Raw genomic sequence first — 25,332 nt, forward strand, 5'->3', positions numbered from 1 at the left:
ACTTGTTCATCTCCATTCTTACAAATTGAATATTGTGATATTGTGATTGACATGGAAACAATTGTATTTCCGAGACTGCAATCGTTGGTTTTTTGAACTAGATTGCAAACGTATCAGATGTGATACAATACATATGGATTTGTAGTTTGACAACACCAAAACAGTCAAATCCAATATCTGGATGACAATGGATGAATCTGATGATTGTACAATGTATGACTGCAAAAAAGTCGATAATCACAGTTTAAAACTATAGTTTGATTGTGTGCATCGTATGATGAATGCTGTATGTTGACAAGAACTGACAATGCCAATCAAAAACAGTTTGTAGTAGAAAAGCGCAGCAAACATTTGTCTATTCTGATGCAAAATAGAGACAAGATAAAAGTATTCCATTTTACGTGAATACGGCTGTAATGTATGGACTCGACCACCACCACGAACTCGAGCACTATCAGTTAATGGAGGATTCAAAGCTAGATCAGAATGTATTCAAGGAAAATATACCAACTCAGTTTATTGAGACTGATTCATTTTCAAATTATACAAATGAATATCCCTTTGATATGAATGAAAATGTAAATCTGCCAATCACACAAACTACTCGAAGCAATCAAGTAAGTTGTGAGACACAAATCCGCTTGAATATTATTGTTTTTCAATACACTAAATAGCTTGAATCCTTTTTGGTTATATTTGAAAATGCCAGTTTACACCTGAATATAATCCATTTAAGCTGTTTAAAGCCGAGCACTCTGCCGACCCAGAAACTTTTAGTCCAATTGCAGACATGTCTCACATGAAATTGAATTTATCATCAGACACTCATTCTTATTTTCAAAATTCTTTTCAAGGACCAAATACTCAAATACTCTTTGATTCCTTTGCCGAGTTTGATCCATGTCACGATTCCACTACTGATGATCTCGATTTAAACTTTACAATTGAATCACCAAACTTTTTTTTACCCTTTCAATCCAGCAGTGACAGCACTTTAAAGTTTAACCCTGAATTTCATCGGCTATCACCAAACCATTTGATGTATGTTTTGAATTGGCGATTTTTTATGATTATTGAAATTGGTTTTGCTGACCGTCATTATTCAATCAGAAAAAATAACTTTAGAAAAAGTTCATTAGATATGAGATTCCAATTTGATAATACTGATCCAAGTCAAACTGAATCTTATCGAAAAGTCCCACTTGCAAGAGCAAATCAAGTAGACGCTCGGAATTTACAACCACTTTGCAATTATTATGCCGATTCTAAATCTTTAAGCCCAATTCAGCCCTTCCTACCCATCATGTCTCAACAAAAACCGTCTGTAAAGAATCCATCGCATGACTTGATATCCACATCTCAAAGTTTACGTAGGTGTTTATCATTATTTTAATATCCCGAAACTCGATCCATATCCTCACATAATTATCAACTAACTACAATATGTACATTCAGCACACCGCTTTAAATCCGTAATTTCGTTTGAAACACTGAATGAGGTTCAATCAATATGCTTTGATCTTATTTTCAAATCAAACTCAAACGCCGTCATAAGTGGTAAGATTGTCGAGGCTATTTAGCATGCTCAAAGTCTAAATGGTATACAAAAATTTGGCTGTTTAGTATGGGTTCTAAAATAACAATGTTTGCTACAGCACCAACTGGATCCGGAAAAACAGTCATGATGGAGCTGGGTGAGTACAGTATTTTATTTTATCTTGGTCAAAGTATGAGGCTTGTTATTAACATATATTTAAGCGATCTTAAAATTGTTGACAGAACATGGTGGAGACCAGTCCAAAATAGTTTATATTTCACCAACCAAAGCATTGTGCAATGAACGGGTTCGTGACTGGCAAGTCAAATTTAAATCTGTTGGGCTTACTTGTCGAGAACTGACAGGTGATACAGATTACAAGCAAATAAGCGAAATTCAAAGAAGCAACATCATTGTCACCACACCAGAAAAATGGGATATTATGACCCGAAAGTGGCGGGACCACAGGCACTTGATGAAGATGCTCCGACTTGTTTTGGTGAGTTATGCTATATCAATTTGCACAATCAGGTCAATGCCATTAAAATCAAATTCATTGACAGTAAATTGATGCGTGTAACCATTGATAATGTAGCTGGACGAAGTGCATATACTAAAGGAGCCAGGCCGAGGAGCAACATTAGAGGTCATTGTGAGTCGAATGAAGGCAGTTCATAGTGAGATCTATTCGCTGTCAACTGCTGAGCATGTTGATAGTTCAAACCAAGACGCTTTAAAAAATGTACAAGAAAAGTATGAATCAAGACCTATTCGAATCTTGGCAGTCTCGGCAACAGTTCCAAATATAAACGACATTGCCGAGTGGCTAAAGAATTCAGATGAACGACCTGCCGAGCTTAGGTTGATTTAATTTGATCGCATACTTGAATTTCTAATAGGACTAGCACTAAACCGCAATAAATAGGGTATTTGGAGACGAATATCGCCCAGTCCAGCTTGTACGCAAAGTGATCGGGTATCCCAACAATACTAACGGAAGCTCATTTCTGTTTGAACAGAACTTGGATTTCAAGTACAGTATTATTTGCCAATGTATTATGCATTCTTATTCTTTTTGACGCATTATATTTTGCTACTATACTTATTGTATCAGACTGATGGAGTTGATCCAACAGTACTCATCCTCTAAGCCAACTCTGGTGGTGAGTTTGATTGCCTGTATCAAGGTTGAGTTGTAATTTGAAAATGGTGATTGATCGCAACAATTATAGTTTTGCTCTACTAGAAAGTCTGCCATATCAGCAGCAGGACAGCTTGCAAAAGAATGTAAATTGATTTCTAGTTCTGGGTTTCATCCATTCACTAATGGGCTGGAATACAAAGGAGGCGTTGAACAGCATCCGGATGTATCGGATAAAGTATTGCATGATTACATGCGAGAACGAGTGGCATTTCATCATGGAGGTGAGCATTTAAAGTGCGAGTACAATCAAGAATAGGTTTGAATCACTGATTATAGTATACATTTCAAAGGACTACAATATGGAGATAGGCAGAAAGTTGAAAGTTTATTTTCAAGAGGAAGCATTCGAGTCATTTGTAAGTGATCGCGCATTTTATGCAAAATCCACTTTAAAGCCATAAGTATGTTTGATGATTCAATTGCTTGCATAGGCACAACATCGACGCTAGCAGTTGGAGTAAATCTACCTGCTCATCTTGTGATTATCAAGGGTACATCTCAGTATATTAATGGAGAATTTCGGGACTATTCTGATATGGACATTGAGCAAATGATTGGACGAGCAGGAAGGCCTCAGGTATGTAAAGTTGAAGGATTGCATGGCAATCATCCAAAAAAGATGATATTTCTAGTAGTCGTCAAAATAGGTTGACTTTGAATTATTTGTTAATTTGGTAGTTTGATACAACGGGGATATCTATTATCATGACATCGCTAGATAAAACTGAACACTTTCAAAAACTGATATCTGGACGAGAAGTAATTGAAAGCAGGTAAAGTTACATTGAGTACACTAGAAGATTATATAAAAGGCACTTACGAGTATATTGTCATGTGGCATTATGATTCTAGTCTTCATGATAATCTTATTGAGCATTTAAATGCTGAAGTAGTTCTTGGCAGCATATCAAATCGCCAGAGCGCATTGAAGTGGTAAACTATATTTTTATCAGTAAAATCAGATCAATACCACAATACACGAAAACTACTAACTCTTATAAATCTCGACTTAAAGGCTTCAATCCACATTTCTCTATATCCGAATCCGACAAAACCCAATACGATATCGTCTCAAAAATTGCTCAAAAGATGCTAGTAAACTTTCTGCTGAAACGCGACTTGAAAGTATCATAATTGTCTCCAATTATGCCAATTTAATTAAGAATTTAATTTGAAATATTAATGATATAATAATGTGCTGTAATCGTGTTTACTTGAATTAGCAATGTTTTTGAGCAATCTTGAAATACTTGAAGAAAATGCTTTTGTGTCAATGGATGCATCGTTGAAAAATATCCAGGCTTCAGGTAAGTCAAATAAAATACTACAGGCGGCTTCATTGATAGTTCAACTAAAACTATCACTTGTATATTAAACGTGGTATACAAGAATTTGGAAAGGCAATGGCCAAGTATTACCTTATGTTTAATAGTGTACTTGCCATGGTTAAGCTTGGACGGGGTGCTTTGCTGCAAGAAATGGTAAATTGATTTATTGTAGTTTCTCATCACAAATCAATACTGACTATACAATGGCCAATCTCTTTTTGCGTTAACTAGCTATCAACCTTATGCAAAGCACAAGAGTTTAGTAGTATTCGATTTCATGCCGACAAGGCACATTTGAATGCACTCAACAAACATGCCGATGTTAAATTTCCTATCAAAGGGCGAATATCTACAATCAATGACAAGGTCAACATACTTTTGCAGGTACGAGTGTAAATCTATAGCTCCGCTCGATTTAATACTTTTTGGAAAATACCTGATTTACCTACAACTAAATTACCGTCCAATACATCCAAATTTCAAACATACTGTAAACCATTAGTGTTGCTTGGGATCAATTCCTTTTACTGAACAAAAGAGTATGCATACAATGCGAAATGAAACCATTGGCATTCTTCAAAGTGCATCAAGGATTGCGCGTTGTATGTGCGACATAATGGCAGCTAAGAAAGATTTTAAATCATTATTGCATGCTCTCACTCTACTGCAGGCTATTCACGCCAAGTCATGGGATACTTCGAAACTATTACTTAAACAGTTGGATAGTATCGGACCACAACTGGCGCGTGCTTTGCTAAATGGTGGAATCTCTACTTTCAAGCAGCTTCAAGATGCGAGCTCATTTGAAATTGAGTCATTAGTGAATCGAAATCCACCATTTGGTAGCAAAGTATGATTATTGTCATATTGATATTCATTCCAAGCAGTATCTGATACACTTTTGTTGGATCCCTAATATTTAGATTCTTGAATCAGCCGCCAGCCTGCCACACCTATTAATGACTGTCTCACAAATTCAAATCTACTCTCAATTTCAATCGAATTCTGAAGTAGAATTAAGCGTGAGTCTTGGTCTTCAAAACCCAGACAGTGTAAAGGTACACAGCCGACGTGGTCACAGTATATGCTTTTTTGTGGCAGGTACATCCAGCAATCAATTGCTCGAGTATCGCAGTATAAGGTGAGTGATGCATATCACAAAATGATTTCACTTTAATAGACACATTTAAGCATTAAAGAGACTTATATTTGCATCACATTAAACTGGCGGTTAGCATAAACAAGCTCAAATCCGGAGAGTCTTTTTTTATAAAAATTGGTCTGGAAAATTTAAACATGGCGGTTGACTGTGTATTGTTTTGTGAAGACTATGGTGCGTAGCTTAACCCTGAAAATATACTCAACTTTTATAGATGAGATGAATATAGACTAACAAGGTAAAAACAAATGATAATTTACCTAGTTGGACTGAATGTTTCGGTCAGACTCACTCCTCAACTACCGAATGCAATCCATAAAGCCAAAATAGAAAATAATGTGTCTATAGCAATACCAGAATGCATAAAAGTAGCACCTACCAACCTTACACCAGAAAAATATCAATCCGACAGCAATGTAACAAAAAAGCGTATTGAAATGAAGCCATGTAACCATAGCTGTCGTGACAAAGCCAAATGTGCGCATCATTGCTGCAAAGTTGGTATAACTTGGACACAGAGTTTGAAACGCAAACAAACTTTAAAAAAATCCAAAGCCAAACCAAATCCTTTAGTCAACAAGAGCTGTACTGCCAATCTGAACAACACATCTACCATACCTCATGGTTATCAGTCATTACAAAATACTGCAAGAAAATCCAATACTAGTTCAAACGTTCATAAACTTTCAACAAAGAATACAGCAAATATGGCGGAAACAGAATTTGACAGCGACTTTGAATCGTTTGAACTCGATGGTTTGATAAATTTTACACAAGATCGGATGAAGGATTTTGAGGATGGTCAAGACATTGCTTATACTAGCAAACTGCAACATGAAGCGGTCGAGTTGCAGTCTCGTATAAGCTTATCTGATCTCATACAATTTGAATCCGAAGTAGAACCAAACAACCAGCATCTGGAAATGGGCCAATATTTAAAAAAAAGCAAGATAGTACTTGAAGATCCAGAGCAATTGATGTGTGAGGTATCATCTACGGATCTTTGGACTGAGCATTTGAAATATACCCATCCTCCCGGTGTAGAAATGCCATTTCATATAAAAGGTACGGATACGCAACACAGCCAAAAGGAGAAACAGTTGCATCAGATACAACAAATGCAATCATCAAGTAAAGCGAATCCGTGTTTAAATCCCATCAACGATGCGTATCAAAATCTATTCGCAGATGTGATATGAGAAATGTTCATTGAGTAAATCGCATCAAAAAGTGCATTGAAATTTAACAATGAGAAGTTTGGAGACTCGAACAAGTTGGTGAAAACGCTATTCAATCATTTCACTTGATGCGTGTTTTTGAACGTCTTGTAGTCGTAGTAGATTTAGACGAGCGTGATGGGGCGGATATTGCGTTTCCTCGTGCCTTGCGAGTTTCTGTAAAAGTAGAATTACTACTAGTCTCAGTTTTCCCCTCACTGTCATCATCAACAGCTTCGTCGCTTACAGGATGTCTAGATTCAGATAGCGTGTTGGATGGTGAAGAAGTGGTTTCCTGTGAAGCAGATTTCATATTCTTCAAATCATTTAAAGTGGCTGATGGCTCCGTATTTTGTAATTTCCCGATATCGGTAGGTTTAACCTTGGAATTGGACTCTGCTGAGCTGGACTTGGAGTCTGCGGTCTTTGCTACCCTTTTTCTCTTTACAGACTTTGGTTGGTATTTTTCTTCTAGTCTAGAAATCAGTGATTCCATTCTAGAAGTATTTTTGGCTTGAATCATGGTTGCAAGAGTATTTTCATCACCTATAATATCTGCATTGTCAGTATCTCCATCAATGTAATTCTTTGCATTTTTGGGCTTGGGCTTTTTGTTGTCATTCTTGGCTCCGTGCTTTTTTTTAGTTACATTATCCTCCAGTAGCTGCTCTACTTCTTTTGCTTCTTTAGCTTCCAACTTTCTGCGCCGAGCAATTTCACGGGAATTAACGTGAGGAAACTTTTTAAAATGTTCCACCTCTCCTGCAGCAATGGAGGCTTCGATTATGGCTTGGAAACGACTAATGTCATCAAGGGTCGAAAGCGGCACGCAATCAATGATGCTCAGCAAAACACCCTTGGTCTTGACATACGAGTCCAACACATCCCGCCGTTCCTCTTCGGAAACTAAATTTTATGATGCAAAAAACCATATTTAAATGTTACTAGATGCGGAATTATGGACAAATCAAATCAATCAACTTAATATCATGAAATGAAACTTTACATACATTTATACTTGATCTTGTAGTCTTGGATGGACTGTTCATTCACCACACCAGACCATATTCCACGGAAAAAGGTATCCCATGAAACATTGTCGTCTTTTAGATTCAAAATGGAATCATCCAGTGAACCGGTAGCATCGTATCGAGCCCTGCGAGAAGGATCTGACAAGATTGCGTAAGCAGTAGACAACTTTTGAAACTTTTCCTTGGCTTCTTGTTGTTCAGCGTCCGTGGCTGCTGATCCTAGTTTATCTGGATGGTATTGCAAAGCTAATTTGCGATATGATTTTTTGATCTCCTCCTAATATTATTAAGCAGTGATGACCATACAAATAGAGTTTAAGTTGGTCTTTACACTGAGAATACAAACATGATGGGCTACTCGGACAGAAAATAGCTTTAAAAGATTAAGCCTAGATTGAAGTCAACCAATATGAACTAGAATCGACAAATAGAGCTGATGCAGCGTAAGCTAATTTAAATCTCTACAGCCTTTTGGTGCTTTTTTAAATAACATTCAGAGTACTACAGTTTGGCCCAGATATCAAGTAGTAGTATACTCGACCATGTATCATAAACGAGAATAAGTTCAATCAATATATACAATGACATACTGTAGTAGCTAGATTACTAACTAGCATTAAAGAATAAAGGCAATCCTTTTCTGCAGAGGTTTCTTTGGCAATACTTTCGGTGTCTGTGGCAGCCATTGTATGTATTGGATGTAGATCCAGACTGTTGTAAATTTGTTTGGCAAGATGGAAAAGTCACATGACCTTGTATGCCAACGACTCGAAACGAATTGCAAAGAATCTGACGGAAATTTTTTGATATTTATAGGATTGTCCTGCTTGTCGCTACCAATTACTATTACTTGCTATTGAATCTAGCTGATTTTTATATATCTATTCATCATTGTATGTATCTAAATTTAACTCTATTTGGTTGTTTATTTATTGAATTCGACCATCCCACAGTCGAATCTGTCACATTTCATCAGTACTCTTCATACTTGGACATTCTGATACATCTGTTGGCTAATTTTCTCGTCATTCTACTATACAGAAATAGTCATGTCTATCCAAACTGGTACCAATTGGAAGAATGTCAATAACTGGCAAGTTTAGTTGATGGATATGCATTTGTTTCGTTAAATCTAGACTATCCAAAATCTAGTTTCCATCTTATTTGAATCCACACAATGGCTTGAATCGTGGATCTGTCTTGTGAATGTTTGATCGACCTGTTTGAGACCATCATATTTGTGCTAACCTTTGTTTAAATTTCTTGAAAACAAAGGCATTGGGTCGAAAAGAATTGCCTTCCATGGGCGATTGAGTACATGAACAAGCTCAAAGGACTTGGTGTTTCGGATAATGGCGTTACTGTAGTTGTGAGCGAAGTAGAGAGCGTGACTGGTGACGTAGATCTCAACCAGCGCAAAGGCAAAATCATTAGCATCTATGATGTTGCAATTAACATGAAGTGGAAAGGCACTGATGCTTCCGGTGAGCCGGCAGAGGGAAAAGTTGTGATTCCCGAATTGATGCATGACACTGACTTGAATGATCTTGTCGTAAGTTGGTCAATTTTCAATTTCTTGGGTGTACTGCTCACCATTTTGCTACTTTCAATTGTAATACCTATACTACCTTTGTAATTTCTTATTAAATCTAACATTTCAACTGTACTATTCATTGATCAGTTCAACTTTACCGTGGAGAATGACAACGACAAAACACATGCGATCAAAGAAGTTGCTCGAAAAAAACTTTGTGTAGTAATTCGCGAAGCATTGGGTTCATTCGCCAAGGACTTGATTGAATGTACATTTTCATTGCTAGTTTTTACGGATTGAGATTTTTTTAGAAGCTGATTATTAACTGTCAATTTTTGTTTAACCCTGACATTGGCCAACTATGCTGCTGAACCGACGCTAATACTGTCTAGCTCACTCCAAGGACGTGTATATTCCTCCAGAAAACATGAAAGGACATCCAGTGCTTTCCACATATAACCCCAAACCTCCTGTTACCACTTCTCAACCTGTTTCGGCCGCTAATACTAGTCGTGTTGGTGGTGTAGTTGAAATCAAACAACGTATCGAGTTTATCGCCTCTCCGCATGATATCTATCACACTCTTTTGGACCAGCAACGTGCATGTATCTGGACTCGTGGCAATGCAGAGATCTGTCGTGTTACTGGGGGCGAATTTAGCCTTTTCAATGGCAATGTATCTGGCTCAATTACCCGTCTTGTAAGTTTACCTAATTCTGACTTTTCTAATAAGCCCTTATTATGATCTATTTATCTTTAGTTTTGCTAATCTCAATTATGATTTGGTCTTTAGATTGAAAACAAAACTATTGAGATGAAATGGCGTGTGCAATCTTGGCCTAAACGTACGAATACCTTGGAACAATGCTGCATTATGTTAGACTAATAGATGGCTAATATTTCTAGCTAATTATATTTAAACTGTATGCTAGATCACTACTCTACTGTCGTAATGAACTTGGAGGAAGGAGCTGATGAAACCATACTAAATCTTGTCCAAAAAGGAGTTCCTGTTGGCGAAAAAGAAACTACTGAAACTAACTGGACAAATTACTACTGGAACCCAATCAAGGCTACTTTTGGCTTTGGAACTATTCTCTAATATTCTCAGTGGGATAATTTTCAAATGCTTGGCAATTTAAACTATTGATTGCATTGATAGTATGTTTAATTTCCGATGCATTGATACTGCTATATTTTGGCCCAAATGATATTTTACAGTCCCCTTATCCAGTAATTGGTCAATAAAGATGTGAACTTGAAAGTTTGATTCTAATTTTACTGGTGAAATGCTTGGCACTATTTTAAAGATGGAATATAGACAAAGCTGGGATGATAATAGCGAGCGACATGATCCAACATATGGAATAGAAATTGGATTTTGTCAATGCGGCGGTTTGACTATTGGCTTTGCTTGCGAATCGTGAAAATCGACTTTGAGTGGTGGAGTTTTCGGCTGTTGGGCCAGATCCATCAGCTGCCCATCGAGTCACAGGTCGATCCTTATCGTCATAACATTGAATTTCAATCCACTCGTATGGAACAGTGATCTTTTGCCGATTTCCCCAAGGGATTGGTCCTCCCGCCCATCTTCTTTGGTCTCCCATGCTTCCATCCCACACAGAGACTTGAACTCGAGAGGGAGTTTCTGGATACCAGAATTCGCCAGGCTTTAAGCTTCCAGGAAGTGCAGCAAATGACTGTGTTTTAATCAACGTTTTCATTACATTCCCGTCTACACCCCACTCGATTCGATCGGATCTCCAGTCAATGGTAAAGTCGTGAAACTCGTTTACGGTAATAGTCCCAGATACTGCTCCACCATGTGCACCACGCTCCATATTGCTGGATTTACCTGTGAATACATTGTATTCCGGATGTTCTGGATGTTTTCCAACCACTTCCCAATCAATTTCATCCTGCGTTGATTCTTTGCTATTTGGAATCTCATTTTGAAAATCCGACCAAGTAATAAGAGTGGACACCACGCCAGGATCAACTGCTGGTTTCATCCTTGCGGTAATTTTTCCATGTAGCATGTATCGAGTGGTAGATATTCGAGCACCCATAGAAATGTCCGTTTCAAACCGATCAGCCTTTACCAAGTTGAAATGGGCAGTAGTTCCCACAAAATCAATTGAGCCATAATCCATTGTAAGATCATACTTTGTTCTGTCTGCCTTGAACCTTTTTGAGTCGGCCCCGTTAAGCTCAAGTAAGCGTTGCTTGTCAAAGACAATACGCTGGGATATGCAATCACCTAAATAAAAGTTGGCAGGTAGAACTGTACGAGGCTCTGCATTTGCCAGTGGTAGTAGTAATGCCAAGGTGCTCAATAAAAAAATGTGCCATGCCGCTGGTTTGAAATGCATGTTGGATGAATCTAAAAGTTCAGATAACAGAATATATGGAAAGATGGATATTGCACTAGCTTGTAAATATGATAATAGTGCCACTATCTTGTGTAAATTGTGGCACTACTCGCTTACTGACTAACTGCAATGACATTTGGCCAACTGTGGCGGTTTTTAAACTTTGCGTGAAGCTTGCAACTTGCTTCATAACAAACTCAAACTTTGTTCAGTTTTATTTTCTAAAATTAGATTTAAAAAGTCAACAAATGATTATATCATAACCGATAATAAAAAGCGTCTATTGAATAGGCGAAATCTTGGATAGTTACAAGACAACCGGAGTGGAAGAACGAATCGCCATGTATGATTATTACAATGTGGCAATATTGCATGCACTATTCTTTTTAATATATCACAACTTCAATACACATAGCATTCACACTGTTTCTGATTTGGCATGGCTAGTATACGGAAAATATTGTTTTATCCGAAAATCAACCAGATTGCAATATACTGATATTTCTGTCATCTATCCTACTTTTCAACTAATCGCAAAAACTATCATTCACAAAGCATGATTTACAATGTGGCATGTCCTATATCAGCGTCTATTCACCATTAATAGCGTTCATGGTGCTTTGGCGCCGTTGATGTTTTGCCAGAAAGTAATGTTTGTTTCATTGCAACAAAGCCCAATTATCATGGATACAATCAAGTTCTTACTATTTCCAAACGAATGCCCATTCAAAGATTGGATAGTGAACTAAACCATATGATTAAATAGGTCTGAATATTTATTGATGGTGGAAATCCTTGATCCTTCTATAGTTGCCAACACTGTCCTAGTACAAATAGTGGCATCATTGTTCAAGCTTCAAGTGCTGGGAGACACTTGAAAACTGTAAAAGAGCCAATGCTGTTGATTCAATATAGTACAACGTCACTCATTCAGTGTAGCGGCGACAGATTGCCGAGTTTGGTGTTGATCATGTTGTGACACAATCAGCAGTGTTTGATGTATACAGTCTAGATTAACCTAAAATGACTGTGCAGTCATACCAATGGAAAAGTCATGGTTTTGAAATACTGCAGCAACAGGCTGTTGGATGCTGTTGTGTCCGAGTATATCAAATACATGACCAATCGAACAATCAGTCAAGTATTTGGTATACAGTGACAGCATGTGTTGTAGTAATGGATTGTATGTGTGATGGTAACTATCCATAATCATGGTAATAGTTTGAAACTACCTGACCACTGGATGCATGACCGCAATTGGAGATGAACACAGTATACTACTGAAGTTGATTTTTCATATTAACAGTGATGCTTGTTATTGATTCGCCCTACAGGGTGTTTCTGGGTTTGTTCACCCTGCATGGTGTACTTGTGTTTTCTAAATATCCATTTGAAAGATGTTGACTGTCACCCTTGAAGCTGCCGTCGTTATAAATGGCAGTCATCTAGTAGACCCAAAGCTTTCCATTACACTACTCGATACAATGTTGATTACTCTAGAATGCATTCTAATTGCCTTACAAGCGGTTGCTGCAGTTCGACTTGCATTACATCCACCTTCTGGAATTACCAGTCAATCAAACAATAGGCTGTCAAAACGATCACCCGTTGAATTGAGTGGTGACATTGGCCAATGTTTCACAATGAAATTTAATGTTAATGGAATAAATGTATGTATCATGTCATGTCATTTATTGTAGTTTGATATCAATTTGCATCACGTTTAATCAATCTCACACTTGTTTAAAATAGTTAAATTTACGAGTCGATTCAGATGTCTCTGATGTAATAATACCACTTCCTAGTTCAATCAACGCTGTAGGTTTGGCTCCACAAAGTATTTCAAGTGGAAACCCCGTTACTATAAAGTACAAACTCAAAGAGTATAATGGATTTAGTTCCACAGCCACTGTGACGATTCCAGGTACTAGGATAACTGGTGTCAATTTACCAGTAATAGAAATTGAAAAACAATCGGCAAGTCTGGTTGGTATTGATGGAACACTCGAGCAAGGAGTATTTGGGTTTGGCTATTCCTTGTTGTCAAAACATCACACATCAGTCCCTGCGATAGATGCTTTGTACAATGATGGTGTCATTCCTAATAACGAGATTGGCATTCAACTATGTCCGTATGATATGCTGCAGGAAAGCTTCATCAATATAGGAAACACAGACATAACTGCAAAATGCGGAACGAATGGAAAAAGTGTCGCATGGGTACAATCACAATCAGACGGTTACTTTAGTGTCAACATCAAGAGTATACTAGTCAATGGCAAACGAGTGGATCTGCCTGCTGAATTCCAAAAAAAAGTGGAAAATGGACATGCTTTGTATTCATATCTACATACATGCCTTACATATATGCATTTTCCTAAAACAGTTGTGACAGCGTTGGTTGATGCTATTGTTGGTAGTGGTGCAATTACTATCAAAAGGATTAAACTCAAGCGCAAACTCTACCCAGAAGAAATTGATGACGTATTTTTGGAAAACAGTCTAATGTCCCAATCCGATTATAATATTGATTGGAGCAAGCTGCCGTCGTTTACAATTGTAATGTTTGCTGAAACACCCGTAACTGATGACAATCGCAACTCTGTTGTAACGATCACACTGGGTCCTAGAGACTATATACAGAAAATTAATTCTGAAGATTGTAAATACTTGACAATTGTATGCAATGTGTGTTTGATTAACCTGACTAATATACATGTTGGATTATAGTTGTGTTTGCTGTAGGAGTTGGTCCAAATGATTATGCAGTTCTTGGTGCATCATTTATGACCCGACTTGGATTGACATTTGATCGAGCACATAAACGCATTGGATTTGGTCCTGGATGTGGATGCGAAGTCTCGACTGATGGATATCCTACTATTTCGGACCATTATCAAGTACTATGGCCATCATCACAGTAAGTTGTTTGATATTGATGTGTGGGTGTGTAGATTGATACTGATCATGAATTTGATGGGTACTGTTAGATTGCCTAAACAACCAAGTACTTCAGGTTCAGATGGCACATTTATTCGCAGAAGGAAACCAACAACTACAACTAATCAAGTAGCTGTGCCTGAAAACACCCACCACACTGTCAACAGTCGCAAACAGACTCTCAATAAACTCGAATGAATACAATTCATTATAGACAAACTGATACTATATGTATTTTTAATGTGGTGTGTTCATGTTTGATTGTGTGATATGTTCAAGCCGTGCATGTATTGGATCAGTCCAGTGTGTATCGTAGTTGTTTGATACACGATGATCACACATACTATTGCATTGGTAATGCATGGTATTGATTGAATACACATCATGATCGCATAGCTCAGTCACGACCCAATGGACACAAACAGTCAAGTCGTGTAGTTTGGGTTCAGCTTGACACATTTGTATTGTCAATCTCGGACAAAACGTCAAAAGTGAATCAAGATCAACTGGAACAATCAACAGACTGGATCCAGTATGTGTAGTCGCACTGGGTTGTATATATTGATCACAGTAAACAACTCGAATGTCACTTTACTGATTGTGGTTATGGTGACATGCCAGTGTTTGATACATGCAGCGTTACAATGATGGGTCAGCAGCAATGTGATGGAACTGGATGCGTAATATCAAAACCGTGTCCAGAATACGTGATATAACGACAACTTTCTGCCGTATTGATGTAAATGGACCACTAAATAACAGTGTCGGCATGCAAACAACAGTTGCATTACTGATGTCATCATTGTTGTTGAACTAGATTGCGATCGTATCCGTGATTCAGAATACAACAAATGTACAGAGTTGTATTGACAACATCGATAGTCAAACACAATACATAAATGTGGGTTCAAACTTGGTGATCGTACAATGTATGATTACTAAGAGTGCACAAAGTGTAGATTCAACACTATAGTTTGATTGTGTGTCATATGATGGTTGTTGTATATCAAACACTCAATACAGTCAATGTGTAGTAACCATTGTATATTGCAATTCAGAATACAGTCATTGTTGGATGAATACTGGAGTGAACCATTTGACATGAATACGGTTGTAAAACAAAGCGTTTGTGGCTGCACAACACTCATGAAGGGTGCTTTTCAATATACCTGATAAAAGGGTCATAAAAGCATAGTTCAATCGACATGATCATCATATTGATCAATATGATATTATGATTAGGGAGCATCATATTGTCTAGTTTGATAGTAAACCGCTACAAACAATCAAGTAACTCTGTACAATTGGTTAACCTAAAAGGGTTGGTTTGCTATACAAAACATACAAATACAAACGAGTACATTCAATTTTATAATTAACAATCTGCCCATCTAACCATCTTTTAAGCCCATCCACCAATCTAATGAAGTTCATTGACATTTTGTTCGTACTGAGCGCGGCAGCAACCGCTAATGCAATACTGGTTTCAGATAATAGCAATGACTCAGCTCAGGCATCAAGCACTTCCAGTCAAGTGCCTGGTCCAACCAATAAGCCTAATCCAGGCACTTCCGGACAAGGCCAGCAATACTTGTTGTATCGAACTGGTCCAAGTGTTCCAAAACGAAGTCGAAAACGCCCAATCAGTGAGCCTGGTCCAAGTGCTCCAAAACGAAGTCGGGAACAATCAACGAATCAACCCGGTCCAAGCACTTCCAATCAAGACCAGCAACAGCCAATGAACGAAGAAGAGTCGGGAAATACTGCTCCAAGTCAAGAGGCTGTATTAAGCGAAGAAGACCAGAAAACCTTGGATACTCTAAAGCAAGAATATGAAGAGTTTAAAGAAGTGGAAAAGAGCATGTGCCGAGCCTATTATGATAGTGTGTTTCATCGATTAAGCCAATGGGCAGGTTTAAGAAAAGGCAAAGGTATATCTGAGCCAAGTTACAGCCCAGAAACTCAACAAAAATTGAGAAAAGATTGTGAAGAAGCAGGAAAAGCACTAGAAAGTATCAAACAACGATTGAAAATGTTTATGGAAGGCTATGGTTTGAAATATGAAGAGCCGGATTCAGATTCAGAAGAGTCGAGTTCAGAAGAGTCGGATTCAGATTCAGATTCAGATTGATGATGTGTCGATGAATTTGTTAATGAATAAATTTAAACTTTCTGGTGTTGATATTTGTCGAGTATTATGAATGGGTCAACAACCATATCACTGATTGAATACTGTATGTTTGTGTATACTGTGTTGGGTATTACATCAACAGTTATTGGATTGTTGATTGATACATTGGCATGGCGTGTTTCATATACATCAATGACCTGATAACAACCAGTGTTATTTGTACGTGTAACCACCAGTCATACTTGCAATCACTTGTCAGTTGCATGGCTGTATGATACCACCAACCGACCATGTCGTGTATTGTACAACAAACGGAGCAATACACTTGTTGAAAGTCGGATGTAGATTGCGTCATTAACTGGTTCGATATTGGTCAATTAGTGTTGTGTCAGTTTGCAATGTAATATATGTAGTGTGGTATTACGACCATGGTATTGCCAGATTTTTGTGAGCTTCGGGTTTGTAGTGTAGATATAATCTGTAACTGTTTGTAGTTATCAGAAGAAACCAAACCAAAAGTGTAATGTGAAGCTGCACAATAGTTCAAGATTAACAGATTTTATCTTTTCAGGAATAGTGAAAAGATGCAATAAAGTAATTACAAGATTGAAATAGTTTGAAGAGTTGTTTATTAATGAGATAGTTATGGGCTCTTTTATAGTAATTGATTGTTTGTGTCTTGTGGCATGACCATGTGGATTGTTTGATAATAAAGGAGGGTTAATTAGGAGGCGTAAAGTGGAAGCTACTAGGATCATCACTATACCATATTACCACTTGGGAGTACCCTGCATGGATATTCCAACATAATTTCCATGCAGATGTAACCCAGTTTTTGGATTATAGTACAAGTTGTAGTTTTTTCATAATCCACCATAAGAAAATAAGCTTTTACAATTTAGTTGAAAATGGTTTAAAACCAACTTGAGTAGTATAGATTGGGCACCGGATGATACCAGTTTTCTTGACCGATAAATACCAATTAATTTGGTCTGGTTGTCAAAAATCGCAAGTTATCGGAGATAAGGAACACTGTCAAAAACATTAGAGCAGAGTACTGGTTGGTTTATTGGTTTGAAATGTTAGGAGCTTCTGTGCCAGATTCGTACTGTACCTTTTAAGCAGAATACGATGATACCAGTTTTTTCAACGGGTACTTGGTCATTAAGGGAACTGATGGAAAGCTAGTAAATTTGAAGGTTTTAGGAGCATAATGTGCAGGCTCATAATTGATGCTTGAATTGATTTAGAGTTTATGAATTCATTTTACTTTCGATAAACTGGCAGTAAGTTCCAAAGTCTTCAACTTTCCCAAGCACATTTCGGCGAAAATCGTAGCAAAAATGTTTACAATTCTTGCCTACAAAGTTATAATCCATGCTGCTTTCATATCTTGTGAATTCAAGTATTTTAGAAAATGATATTTCTAGCCCATCCCAATGATCGACTTCTTGCTCGTGGGATTCAATCCAACCATCCATTTTGCCCAACACAACGCCATTGGTAGATCGTTCTGATAACCAACGAGTAGCATCATCAGCCATGAGAACATGACTAAAGTGCGCGAACATTTTTTGATGGTGATGATTGAATCCAGTGAAGAATCCAACAGTACCTCTCATGAATTCAATGGTAGGATTTCCAGGTAGGTAAGAACAAACAGTTTTAATTGACTTGATTCGCAAGCAGGAATATTCACTAGAGTCGTAAGAGTCAAAACTTTGAGATGAATTCTCGATTATCTTCATTCAAAAGAAAAATGGAAAGAGTTGAAATCTCTCTTGAACAACGACTCTTTTTCCATGCCATTAAACAGATGATTAGTTTGTTTAACATACCAACTGGTAAATCACAAAACTTTACATTTAAAATTACAGGAAAATTATCAATAGAATCACCACTACTACTAGAAAGATCTCGCTTCGTCAAACCAACAATTCCAGGTTTTTTACCTTTGATGTAATGGCCTTTAATACCACTCTACTAGTAGGAGTGGGTGATGATGAAGAGAATTCAATTTCATTTTGTGTCTGTTCGTTTGCGTAAAGCGAACTACCGTATGGGGTAGAGGTTCACCTTAACAAACATTACACATCTAAATGGACGACACAATATGTGAAGAGGAATATCAGGTTCTCAATTGGGCCAGAAAGATAGCAGTAATGAACAACCAAGAGCTTTCTGCTCATTTCAAAAAACTTTCCAAAACCGCCAAAAAGCAATTAACATCAATACCAGTTATCAATTCGCAACCAAAGACTGCTTCGTTTCCCTTTGTTTTATCCTTGCCAGCCTCTGAACATCAAAACGATCAGTTATCTCCAGCCAGTACTGCTCGTAATGAATCGCCTACTCGGATGGATACTGTATCAGTCTTATTGACTCCTCCAAACAGAACAACAAGGAGCAGAAGAAAAGCTTTCAATGATTCAGAAAGTGAGGAGGACAAAGAGTATCGACCAAGAATAAGGCCGAGAGAGTTGCTGGTAGAGTTGCTCCAACTACTCCGGTAGTTTTATATGCTGAGCATCAAAAGATCAAAGAATTGCTAACAGCGTATGCTCCTATTAAACGATGGCAAAGATACGCTGAAACCCATGGAACAACATCATATCAAAGGCAACCAATATACGAAACAGCACAAATGATAGAATGATCTAATCACCAGGAAGTTGAAAATGATGAGCTCATTACCAAATTTTACATTGATATCAAACATAGGTACAACTCTACTGGAATCAACAATATTCATATTTTAATTATCTTCAGCAATTTAGTTTGATTTTGGCGCTGGAATGTGAAAGGCTGTCTTTCATCACTTCAACATTGGGCAAAAACTCGCTATACTTCACGACCGATTACAAAATGACATTCCAAGACTCGAAAACATTCTAAACGAAGGATTATCAATGGATTTAAGGTATGAATATTATTTACGCCGCCAAAAGACACCATGGGGTCTTTATTATTTCCACATCCACATCCTTGACTTTACTGACACACATAGGACTTTTAGAAAATATCGGAACTACTATGAATTTCTAACAGAGATGCCTCGCTTCAAACATTGTACTATTTCATTTCGAAGAATGCGTGATATCATACCTCAAATTCGCAAATGGTTCAATCAGCAGAGTGCCAAGCGCTACCAGGAACTCATATTTTGTCAAGAGGATTCTGGAGATCTAAACCTACAGAATATCACAATTTTGATTGTCAAAGCTATTAACGATCATGAAGACGACCCAGCTCCAAGTGAAATTGATGCGGAAGAACCAGATTCGACAGATGAAGAACTGATAGAGGAAGATGGTTTATTGGAAGAAGAGACTGAAAGCCCCAGTAATCGTCCCATTACCTTGGAACTATTTAGAGATAACACCATGTGGTTCAATTACAACCCTCAAGCCCATAGGGAATCAATGTGTACAATCTATCAAGAAGGCTACAATTCTACTTCAAGGATATCTTCTCTGGCATGTACGCACTTTTACCATGAAGATTGTATCCAGCAATGGTTAACATCCCATTAACTGTCTGTCCGTTGTCTAACCACGTCGTAGGATAATAAGGTGGTCCAAATTATCCTATTTGGCATAATATAAAGACAATGACAGCGTTGCTTGAAAACTTTAATATAAATAATTTTAGCAACGTACATAATATATTCAAGAATTTCATCTTCTAATAGTGTAATCAAATTCAACCTTGCCATCAACTCTGTAACGACTTCCCGACGGATAAACAACCATTAATCCTAATCGATGAGCTTCTTCGCGACAGCCATCGGGGAATCGGGTTCCACAAGCAACTCCAACAATCTTACTATACTTTGCATTAAGTATTTTTTGAGACAAAAGTTTAATTATTTTAGGAAATTGATTCACCCTTTCAGCGATTTTCTCGACTTTTTCGACTGTCATGGCATGTTTTGCTTCCAAGAGATAAAGAATATCTTGACAATAGGATTACATCCCATTCTTGAATTTGCTTTCCCGTTGAATCATATATGTCAGTAGGCAAATCGATAGGGGATGCTTGGAGTTTCTCTACAAGATAGGTCTTCATGGATAGTAGCGTCTTTGCTTCCATCGCATCCGCTTCTTTTTTTGTCATCCTGAGAAATCTTGCGAATATTTGTAAACTTGATACTTTTTACCGTGCTCGATATCATCAAAATTAACTATAACTTTCTTTGGGTCAGCCATGTGGATGAGTCCTTTGCCATTTTTATAGATATCACGCAAGTTCTCGTTGTTCTTGATACTGTATTCAACATATTCATCCGTAAGCTTTCCATCATCATCGGTATCACGAATATATATGGTTTTTGTTGCAAATGAGTCTTGAGTAGCAGGAATGATTTTGACAAGCAAGGGGATTTTGCTGGTGTTGTTGCTGATGTCAGTTTAAGGAGTTCTTTGAGTGAAAGCCCAGGGTCAAGTGCTTCTTTGTTGATAGAAGTATATAAAGCAACTTGGTTGTTGGTATTGAGTTTTTGCTTGACCTTGTCGGCAAAGTCATCGATATTGATACAGCTTTTGGTGGAGACTTGAGCCGATGGGCCTCCATTGTGCTTTACCCATAGTTTTGATGCTGCTTTATGTGTAGAGTAGCAGCATCTTCCAATCGCACGAGAAAACATTTGAATTTAAGAAAGAAAAAAAAAGATCACAAAAAAAGTGAATTCAATTCAATCATATAATAAAAGTAAACAGGAATGAACATGAAATTTATTACAATATTTGAATTTTGAAAATGCTCTATTTCAAGCGTTAGCTATGATATTTTTTAGCCCATCTTTGACTTTTTGTACTTTTGTAATCGTCCTCTTTCGATATCTGAATTATTAGTGTAGTTATTGCGATATCTCAGTCGTTCGGACTCCTTGTTTTGAGTATAGTAATTTCTATACCATTTTTTCAATTGTTCTTGTTGTTGTTCCGAATACAAATCCCAATTCTTGACGCATTGTAAATAGTCTTTGTAATTCTTGATTGAATCGATAAATGTCATTTACTATTACTCTAGAAATAGGCTTCTTGAAATATCTTGCGTCTTTTGTTTTTAGGTTCTGGAACTCTTTCCAATTCTTGCCAATTCCCGTTTATTACGTCTTTCCCTGTTTGACATTGGTCGTTCTCTTTCAACTTGTTCATTTGTATGTGTCAGATGCTTCAATCTTTTTGAGTTGGTAGTATTTATATGTCTTTTTTAGTTCTTGGCAGTAGTATAGGTAGGGCACCCGATGATACCACTTTTTTTAGGCGAGAGTATCTGCTAAATTCAGTCAAAGGTTGATGAGATATTTTGTATGACATTTCTGTCCAAAATGATTTTAGCTTTTAGAATCTATACAGAATCTGATTGCCTGAAATTGTAGGTTGTATTCTGTGCAAGATTCTTACCGAAATATACAATTGAATGATACCAGTTTGATTTAAAAAGTGACTCTGATAAATTATTTAAACAACCATTTATCTGAGATGGCAAACAATTTAAAAGAATTGCTTGTAAGTTTGGATGATGAGGAGCTCTCTGTGCCATATTCATACTCAATGGTCGCAATTGAAATATCAGAGCGAGGTTTTAACATGTATGGTTGCCACGTGATGGAGGCGTATAAAAATAAAATCCACACTGAAATTCTTTACTTTTAAAATGTCAACTCCAATTGAAAATGCCGACAGAAGAGCCAACGAAGCAGCTGAAAGTCTCCGAATAGCTGAAGAAGACCTCAGACACTGGAAAACTGCCAACCCTCAAGACTTTACCAGTGCCGGTTACATGGCTCTCTCTGCTGAAGTCACTGCTTGTAGAGCAGTATTGGCAGGAGCCCAAAGAAACTACAACAATACTCTTGCAGCACAAAGCGCAAGAATTTCGGCCGGTGTGATAGCTGAGCAAAGAATCACCCTACAGGAATATTTGCAAACAATCCCTCCACTTCCCACGTATTCCAATACTTTGCCAGGTCCCACTTCCACAAAACCACCAGGTGTCCGACATCCACAATGGACTCTGCATTGGGAAACATTTGGACAAGAAGTGATGGATTTTGTTTGCACGGAAATTGAACCTGTTACAGAAACAGTTTTACCTCCCGTGTTTGAAATGCTTGACACTGAAATTCGAACAGAAGTTCCAGCTCTTCAAATGTTTATTTCGCAAAACTATTTGCGTCCTGTTGCCATTCACTTTGGTGCTACAGTCGTTACTACTGAATTCGGAAATTATGTTGGCAGTACGGACAGCCATTTTGAAAGAAACGGAAAAACGATCATCATTAACGAATACAAAGGCAAATGGAGTTTGAATCCAGAATGGTTTGAAAATGGCCGTATTGACCAACTCAACATCAATCATTACATACGGGATGCAATTGTCCAGCTTTACACTTATATGGTTCTGAATCGTCTGCAGTACGGAATTTTGACCTCTTCGGAATATACATTCTTCTTCAAAAGAGTCAAAGTTGAAGATTCTTCAGATGGGTTTGAACAGTTGTTTATTTCAACTGGAATTGCCCGCACTGCTACAAACCCTACGGTGCTTCAAAGTATCGCTTACTTTTTGTCTTTAGCAGATGGAACCCTATGTACATCGCCTCCTCCTTCACCACTACGACAATCTCCGAGAAATAGCAGACCATCAAGTACGAGAAATTCACCTTCAACTCTGAGAAAAATGGTAGAAACAACAAACTTTGCGTCTGGCAACGAAGATGGCTCTGTTCCTATTCAAAAAGACGCTGATTCATCTTACGAATCTGCTTTTGCTTTGGAAGATTTTAATATCAAATCAGTTTTGGGAAGTGGAAGAACAAAGGTTTATTATGAAGCAAAGCATCAACTCGCTCTTAAAAGCATAGACCTTTGGAAACAATCCAACATGCTTGCTGAATTACACAACGAAATTGAAATTTATTGCTTACTCTCGGACCTCCAAGGAAGATTTATTCCCAAACTTGTATTGCATGGCTACTGGGAAGGCGGCATGTATTGTATAGGATTTTCGCTGTGCGGTACTGTTCCCGAAGCGCTTTCTGAATCACAAAAGCAGTCTGTTTTGTCAAATATTGATGCTATACACAAACTTGGAATTATTCACAACGATATCAAAAAGGAAAATATCTTGGTTGATGAAAATGGAATGGTCTACTTGATAGACTTTGGATTTGCGACTCTAAATTCTTGCGAGGATGCACAGCAAGATGAGAGGAATCAGTTGTTGAACTGTATAGAATGTCTTTAACACAGTCAATTTCCATATAATACTCTGTACCATCTGTATTTTGACTTTTAGTTATGTGGTAAGAAATAGTACAAATCCAAAATTTGGCGAAAAAAGTAGATGTACAAGTGAGTTTACACATTTGGAAATATTCAAGGTATTGTTAATGAATCTAAAATTGCTGATTGGAAAACGGGCATAATTTGTTGGATATGTTCTGATGATATGCGAGTCTTGTAATTTCTGCCATTAGAAGAAAAAAGGAGGCCATCATCTCTTACAATTGTAATTTTGAGGCTCTTACATTATTACAATTGTAATCTAATATTACAATTGTAATTTCCATTGTTTACTATAAATGTCTGAACAGCTTATCACCTGGATTAGAAGAGTTGCTACTCTAAATGATTCAGATTTGGAAGAAGAGCTCAATTTGATCAACAAGAATTCACTCAATGTATTTGCAAGAGTAATCAGTCATACACACCATCCAGAATTAGATTTTCATACAGAAATGGAACGTATGAAGCACATCCACATGCAGATACAATCGATTTATTGGTTTCTATTGGAGTATACATTATCTGCCATCAATTCGGAAACACCAGTCAGTTCTCATATGGATGACAATACTAGAATCAAGGTATGAACCAGACGAATTACTATTTACAAGTCTGAATTACCTGGCAAGAATCGCCTCATGGTCCATTACCAAAATATTTGCAAACTAGACAATTCATTGGACAAGACCTGGTTGCCTTGAAAGGATGCTTTCCAAATCAAAAAGAATTCAATGACTATACTCTAAAAGCATTTAAATGGAACTATACGATGTGTCATTTATACATTGGATATCGTTGGTTTCTGAATGACTATCCTGTGTTTGTTTATTCTACTTTGCCTTGGACAACTATTCGCAGTGAATGTACTCGCTGTAGAAGATGGATAGACAGCGATGAAACAAAAAGTTTACCTACTTCAGATTTACGTTTTCATTCTGAAAAGGAAGTTTATCACCATATCGGGAAAGTCAAAATGAAACTGAAACAAGCAAATTCCCTTTCAGCCTTCATTCCTTTGTGAAGATGACAAAGTTGAAGCTCAAGTAAAAGGTGAAATGGTTATTTTTACGAGTCTTGCCAATTTGAACATTTAAAAATAAAGCAAGTTTTGGAGTCGAAGCTCCTATTTACAATATATACAACCAAATCTTTTAATCTTACAATATTCTTACTATTGTCAATCAATTATACAAATCTTGATCGACTTGTTTAACTTTTTTGAATTCAACCAATTTCTGATATTGTTTGTAACCATTGGAACAATTGGTGTTATTACACCGTTTCTAATGACTTGTGTTATCCAATATACTGCTAATTGTTTAGAGTGACTCGTGTAATCAACAGAAATACCAGTTAAATCTTGTTTTAAATTAATCTGAAATAGAAATACTTTTGTATAAGTTGGTTTATCAAGATAAATATAACAATCAACATTCCTTGTTTTGAACAATCCTAAAACTTTTATTCTGTAAAAAACACTCAAGTTTCAACTGTCTTGAAGTCTTTCATTTGCTATCAAGTTAATTTTCATTTAAAATTCAATTTAAATCAACTATTTGTTTGAGGTTGAATGAAAGCAATTCA

At 37.2% G+C, this 25,332-nt stretch overlaps 10 protein-coding genes across 10 annotated transcripts; 6 read left to right on the plus strand and 4 right to left on the minus strand.

Moving 5' to 3' along the window:
* Window positions 1-1,642: 1,642 nt before the first annotated feature.
* BATDEDRAFT_88972 (uncharacterized protein) lies at window positions 1,643-3,678 on the plus strand (the record flags this gene model as incomplete). Its single annotated transcript, XM_006679159.1, has 7 exons — window positions 1,643-1,694; window positions 1,780-2,036; window positions 2,133-2,398; window positions 2,784-2,962; window positions 3,173-3,318; window positions 3,420-3,514; window positions 3,594-3,678. 7 exons carry the CDS (start codon window positions 1,643-1,645, stop codon window positions 3,676-3,678), a joined length of 1,080 nt encoding a protein of 359 aa, XP_006679222.1.
* A 2,849-nt stretch (window positions 3,679-6,527) lies between these two features.
* Window positions 6,528-8,162, minus strand: BATDEDRAFT_35143 (uncharacterized protein; the record flags this gene model as incomplete). Its single annotated transcript, XM_006679057.1, has 3 exons — window positions 6,528-7,351; window positions 7,456-7,753; window positions 8,067-8,162. The coding sequence occupies 3 exons, from the start codon at window positions 8,160-8,162 to the stop codon at window positions 6,528-6,530; spliced, it is 1,218 nt and encodes a 405-aa protein (XP_006679120.1).
* Window positions 8,163-8,334: 172 nt separating this feature from the next.
* BATDEDRAFT_19670 (uncharacterized protein) lies at window positions 8,335-10,284 on the plus strand. The gene is made up of 6 exons (XM_006678855.1): window positions 8,335-8,569; window positions 8,752-9,028; window positions 9,158-9,278; window positions 9,403-9,710; window positions 9,804-9,855; window positions 9,943-10,284. The coding sequence occupies exons 1-6, from the start codon at window positions 8,526-8,528 to the stop codon at window positions 10,110-10,112; spliced, it is 972 nt and encodes a 323-aa protein (XP_006678918.1). The 5' UTR covers window positions 8,335-8,525; the 3' UTR covers window positions 10,113-10,284.
* A 30-nt stretch (window positions 10,285-10,314) lies between these two features.
* Window positions 10,315-11,382, minus strand: BATDEDRAFT_25147 (uncharacterized protein; the record flags this gene model as incomplete). The annotated part of the gene is made up of 1 exon (XM_006678972.1): window positions 10,315-11,382. The coding sequence occupies one exon, from the start codon at window positions 11,380-11,382 to the stop codon at window positions 10,315-10,317; it is 1,068 nt and encodes a 355-aa protein (XP_006679035.1).
* A 1,484-nt stretch (window positions 11,383-12,866) lies between these two features.
* On the plus strand, window positions 12,867-14,520 carry BATDEDRAFT_25148 (uncharacterized protein; the record flags this gene model as incomplete). Its single annotated transcript, XM_006678973.1, has 4 exons — window positions 12,867-13,052; window positions 13,135-14,044; window positions 14,113-14,302; window positions 14,373-14,520. The coding sequence occupies 4 exons, from the start codon at window positions 12,867-12,869 to the stop codon at window positions 14,518-14,520; spliced, it is 1,434 nt and encodes a 477-aa protein (XP_006679036.1).
* A 1,225-nt stretch (window positions 14,521-15,745) lies between these two features.
* On the plus strand, window positions 15,746-16,453 carry BATDEDRAFT_88975 (uncharacterized protein; the record flags this gene model as incomplete). Its single annotated transcript, XM_006679160.1, has 1 exon — window positions 15,746-16,453. One exon carries the CDS (start codon window positions 15,746-15,748, stop codon window positions 16,451-16,453), a length of 708 nt encoding a protein of 235 aa, XP_006679223.1.
* A 1,253-nt stretch (window positions 16,454-17,706) lies between these two features.
* BATDEDRAFT_25149 (uncharacterized protein) lies at window positions 17,707-18,642 on the minus strand (the record flags this gene model as incomplete). Its single annotated transcript, XM_006678974.1, has 4 exons — window positions 17,707-17,966; window positions 18,292-18,310; window positions 18,406-18,505; window positions 18,545-18,642. The coding sequence occupies 4 exons, from the start codon at window positions 18,640-18,642 to the stop codon at window positions 17,707-17,709; spliced, it is 477 nt and encodes a 158-aa protein (XP_006679037.1).
* Window positions 18,643-19,362: 720 nt separating this feature from the next.
* BATDEDRAFT_25150 (uncharacterized protein) lies at window positions 19,363-19,986 on the plus strand (the record flags this gene model as incomplete). The annotated part of the gene is made up of 1 exon (XM_006678975.1): window positions 19,363-19,986. The coding sequence occupies one exon, from the start codon at window positions 19,363-19,365 to the stop codon at window positions 19,984-19,986; it is 624 nt and encodes a 207-aa protein (XP_006679038.1).
* Window positions 19,987-20,130: 144 nt separating this feature from the next.
* On the minus strand, window positions 20,131-21,098 carry BATDEDRAFT_25151 (uncharacterized protein; the record flags this gene model as incomplete). The annotated part of the gene is made up of 3 exons (XM_006678976.1): window positions 20,131-20,283; window positions 20,426-20,570; window positions 20,644-21,098. 3 exons carry the CDS (start codon window positions 21,096-21,098, stop codon window positions 20,131-20,133), a joined length of 753 nt encoding a protein of 250 aa, XP_006679039.1.
* A 1,016-nt stretch (window positions 21,099-22,114) lies between these two features.
* On the plus strand, window positions 22,115-24,842 carry BATDEDRAFT_35145 (uncharacterized protein; the record flags this gene model as incomplete). The annotated part of the gene is made up of 4 exons (XM_006679058.1): window positions 22,115-23,690; window positions 23,777-23,814; window positions 24,057-24,329; window positions 24,738-24,842. The coding sequence occupies 4 exons, from the start codon at window positions 22,115-22,117 to the stop codon at window positions 24,840-24,842; spliced, it is 1,992 nt and encodes a 663-aa protein (XP_006679121.1).
* Window positions 24,843-25,332: the final 490 nt, after the last annotated feature.

Source organism: Batrachochytrium dendrobatidis, assembly GCF_000203795.2.
Source record: "Batrachochytrium dendrobatidis JAM81 unplaced genomic scaffold BATDEscaffold_6, whole genome shotgun sequence".
NCBI lineage: Eukaryota > Fungi > Chytridiomycota > Chytridiomycetes > Rhizophydiales > Batrachochytrium > Batrachochytrium dendrobatidis.

Excerpts from the sequence above, each read along its gene's own strand:
- BATDEDRAFT_19670 (XM_006678855.1), top strand. The coding sequence starts at position 8,526 with ATGTCTATCCAAACTGGTACCAATTGGAAGAATGTCAATAACTG. Across the intron at positions 8,570-8,751 it reads TGGAAGAATGTCAATAACTG|GCATTGGGTCGAAAAGAATT; the intron begins GCAAGTTTAGTT and ends TTGAAAACAAAG. Across the intron at positions 9,856-9,942 it reads TGTGCAATCTTGGCCTAAAC|ATCACTACTCTACTGTCGTA; the intron begins GTACGAATACCT and ends ACTGTATGCTAG.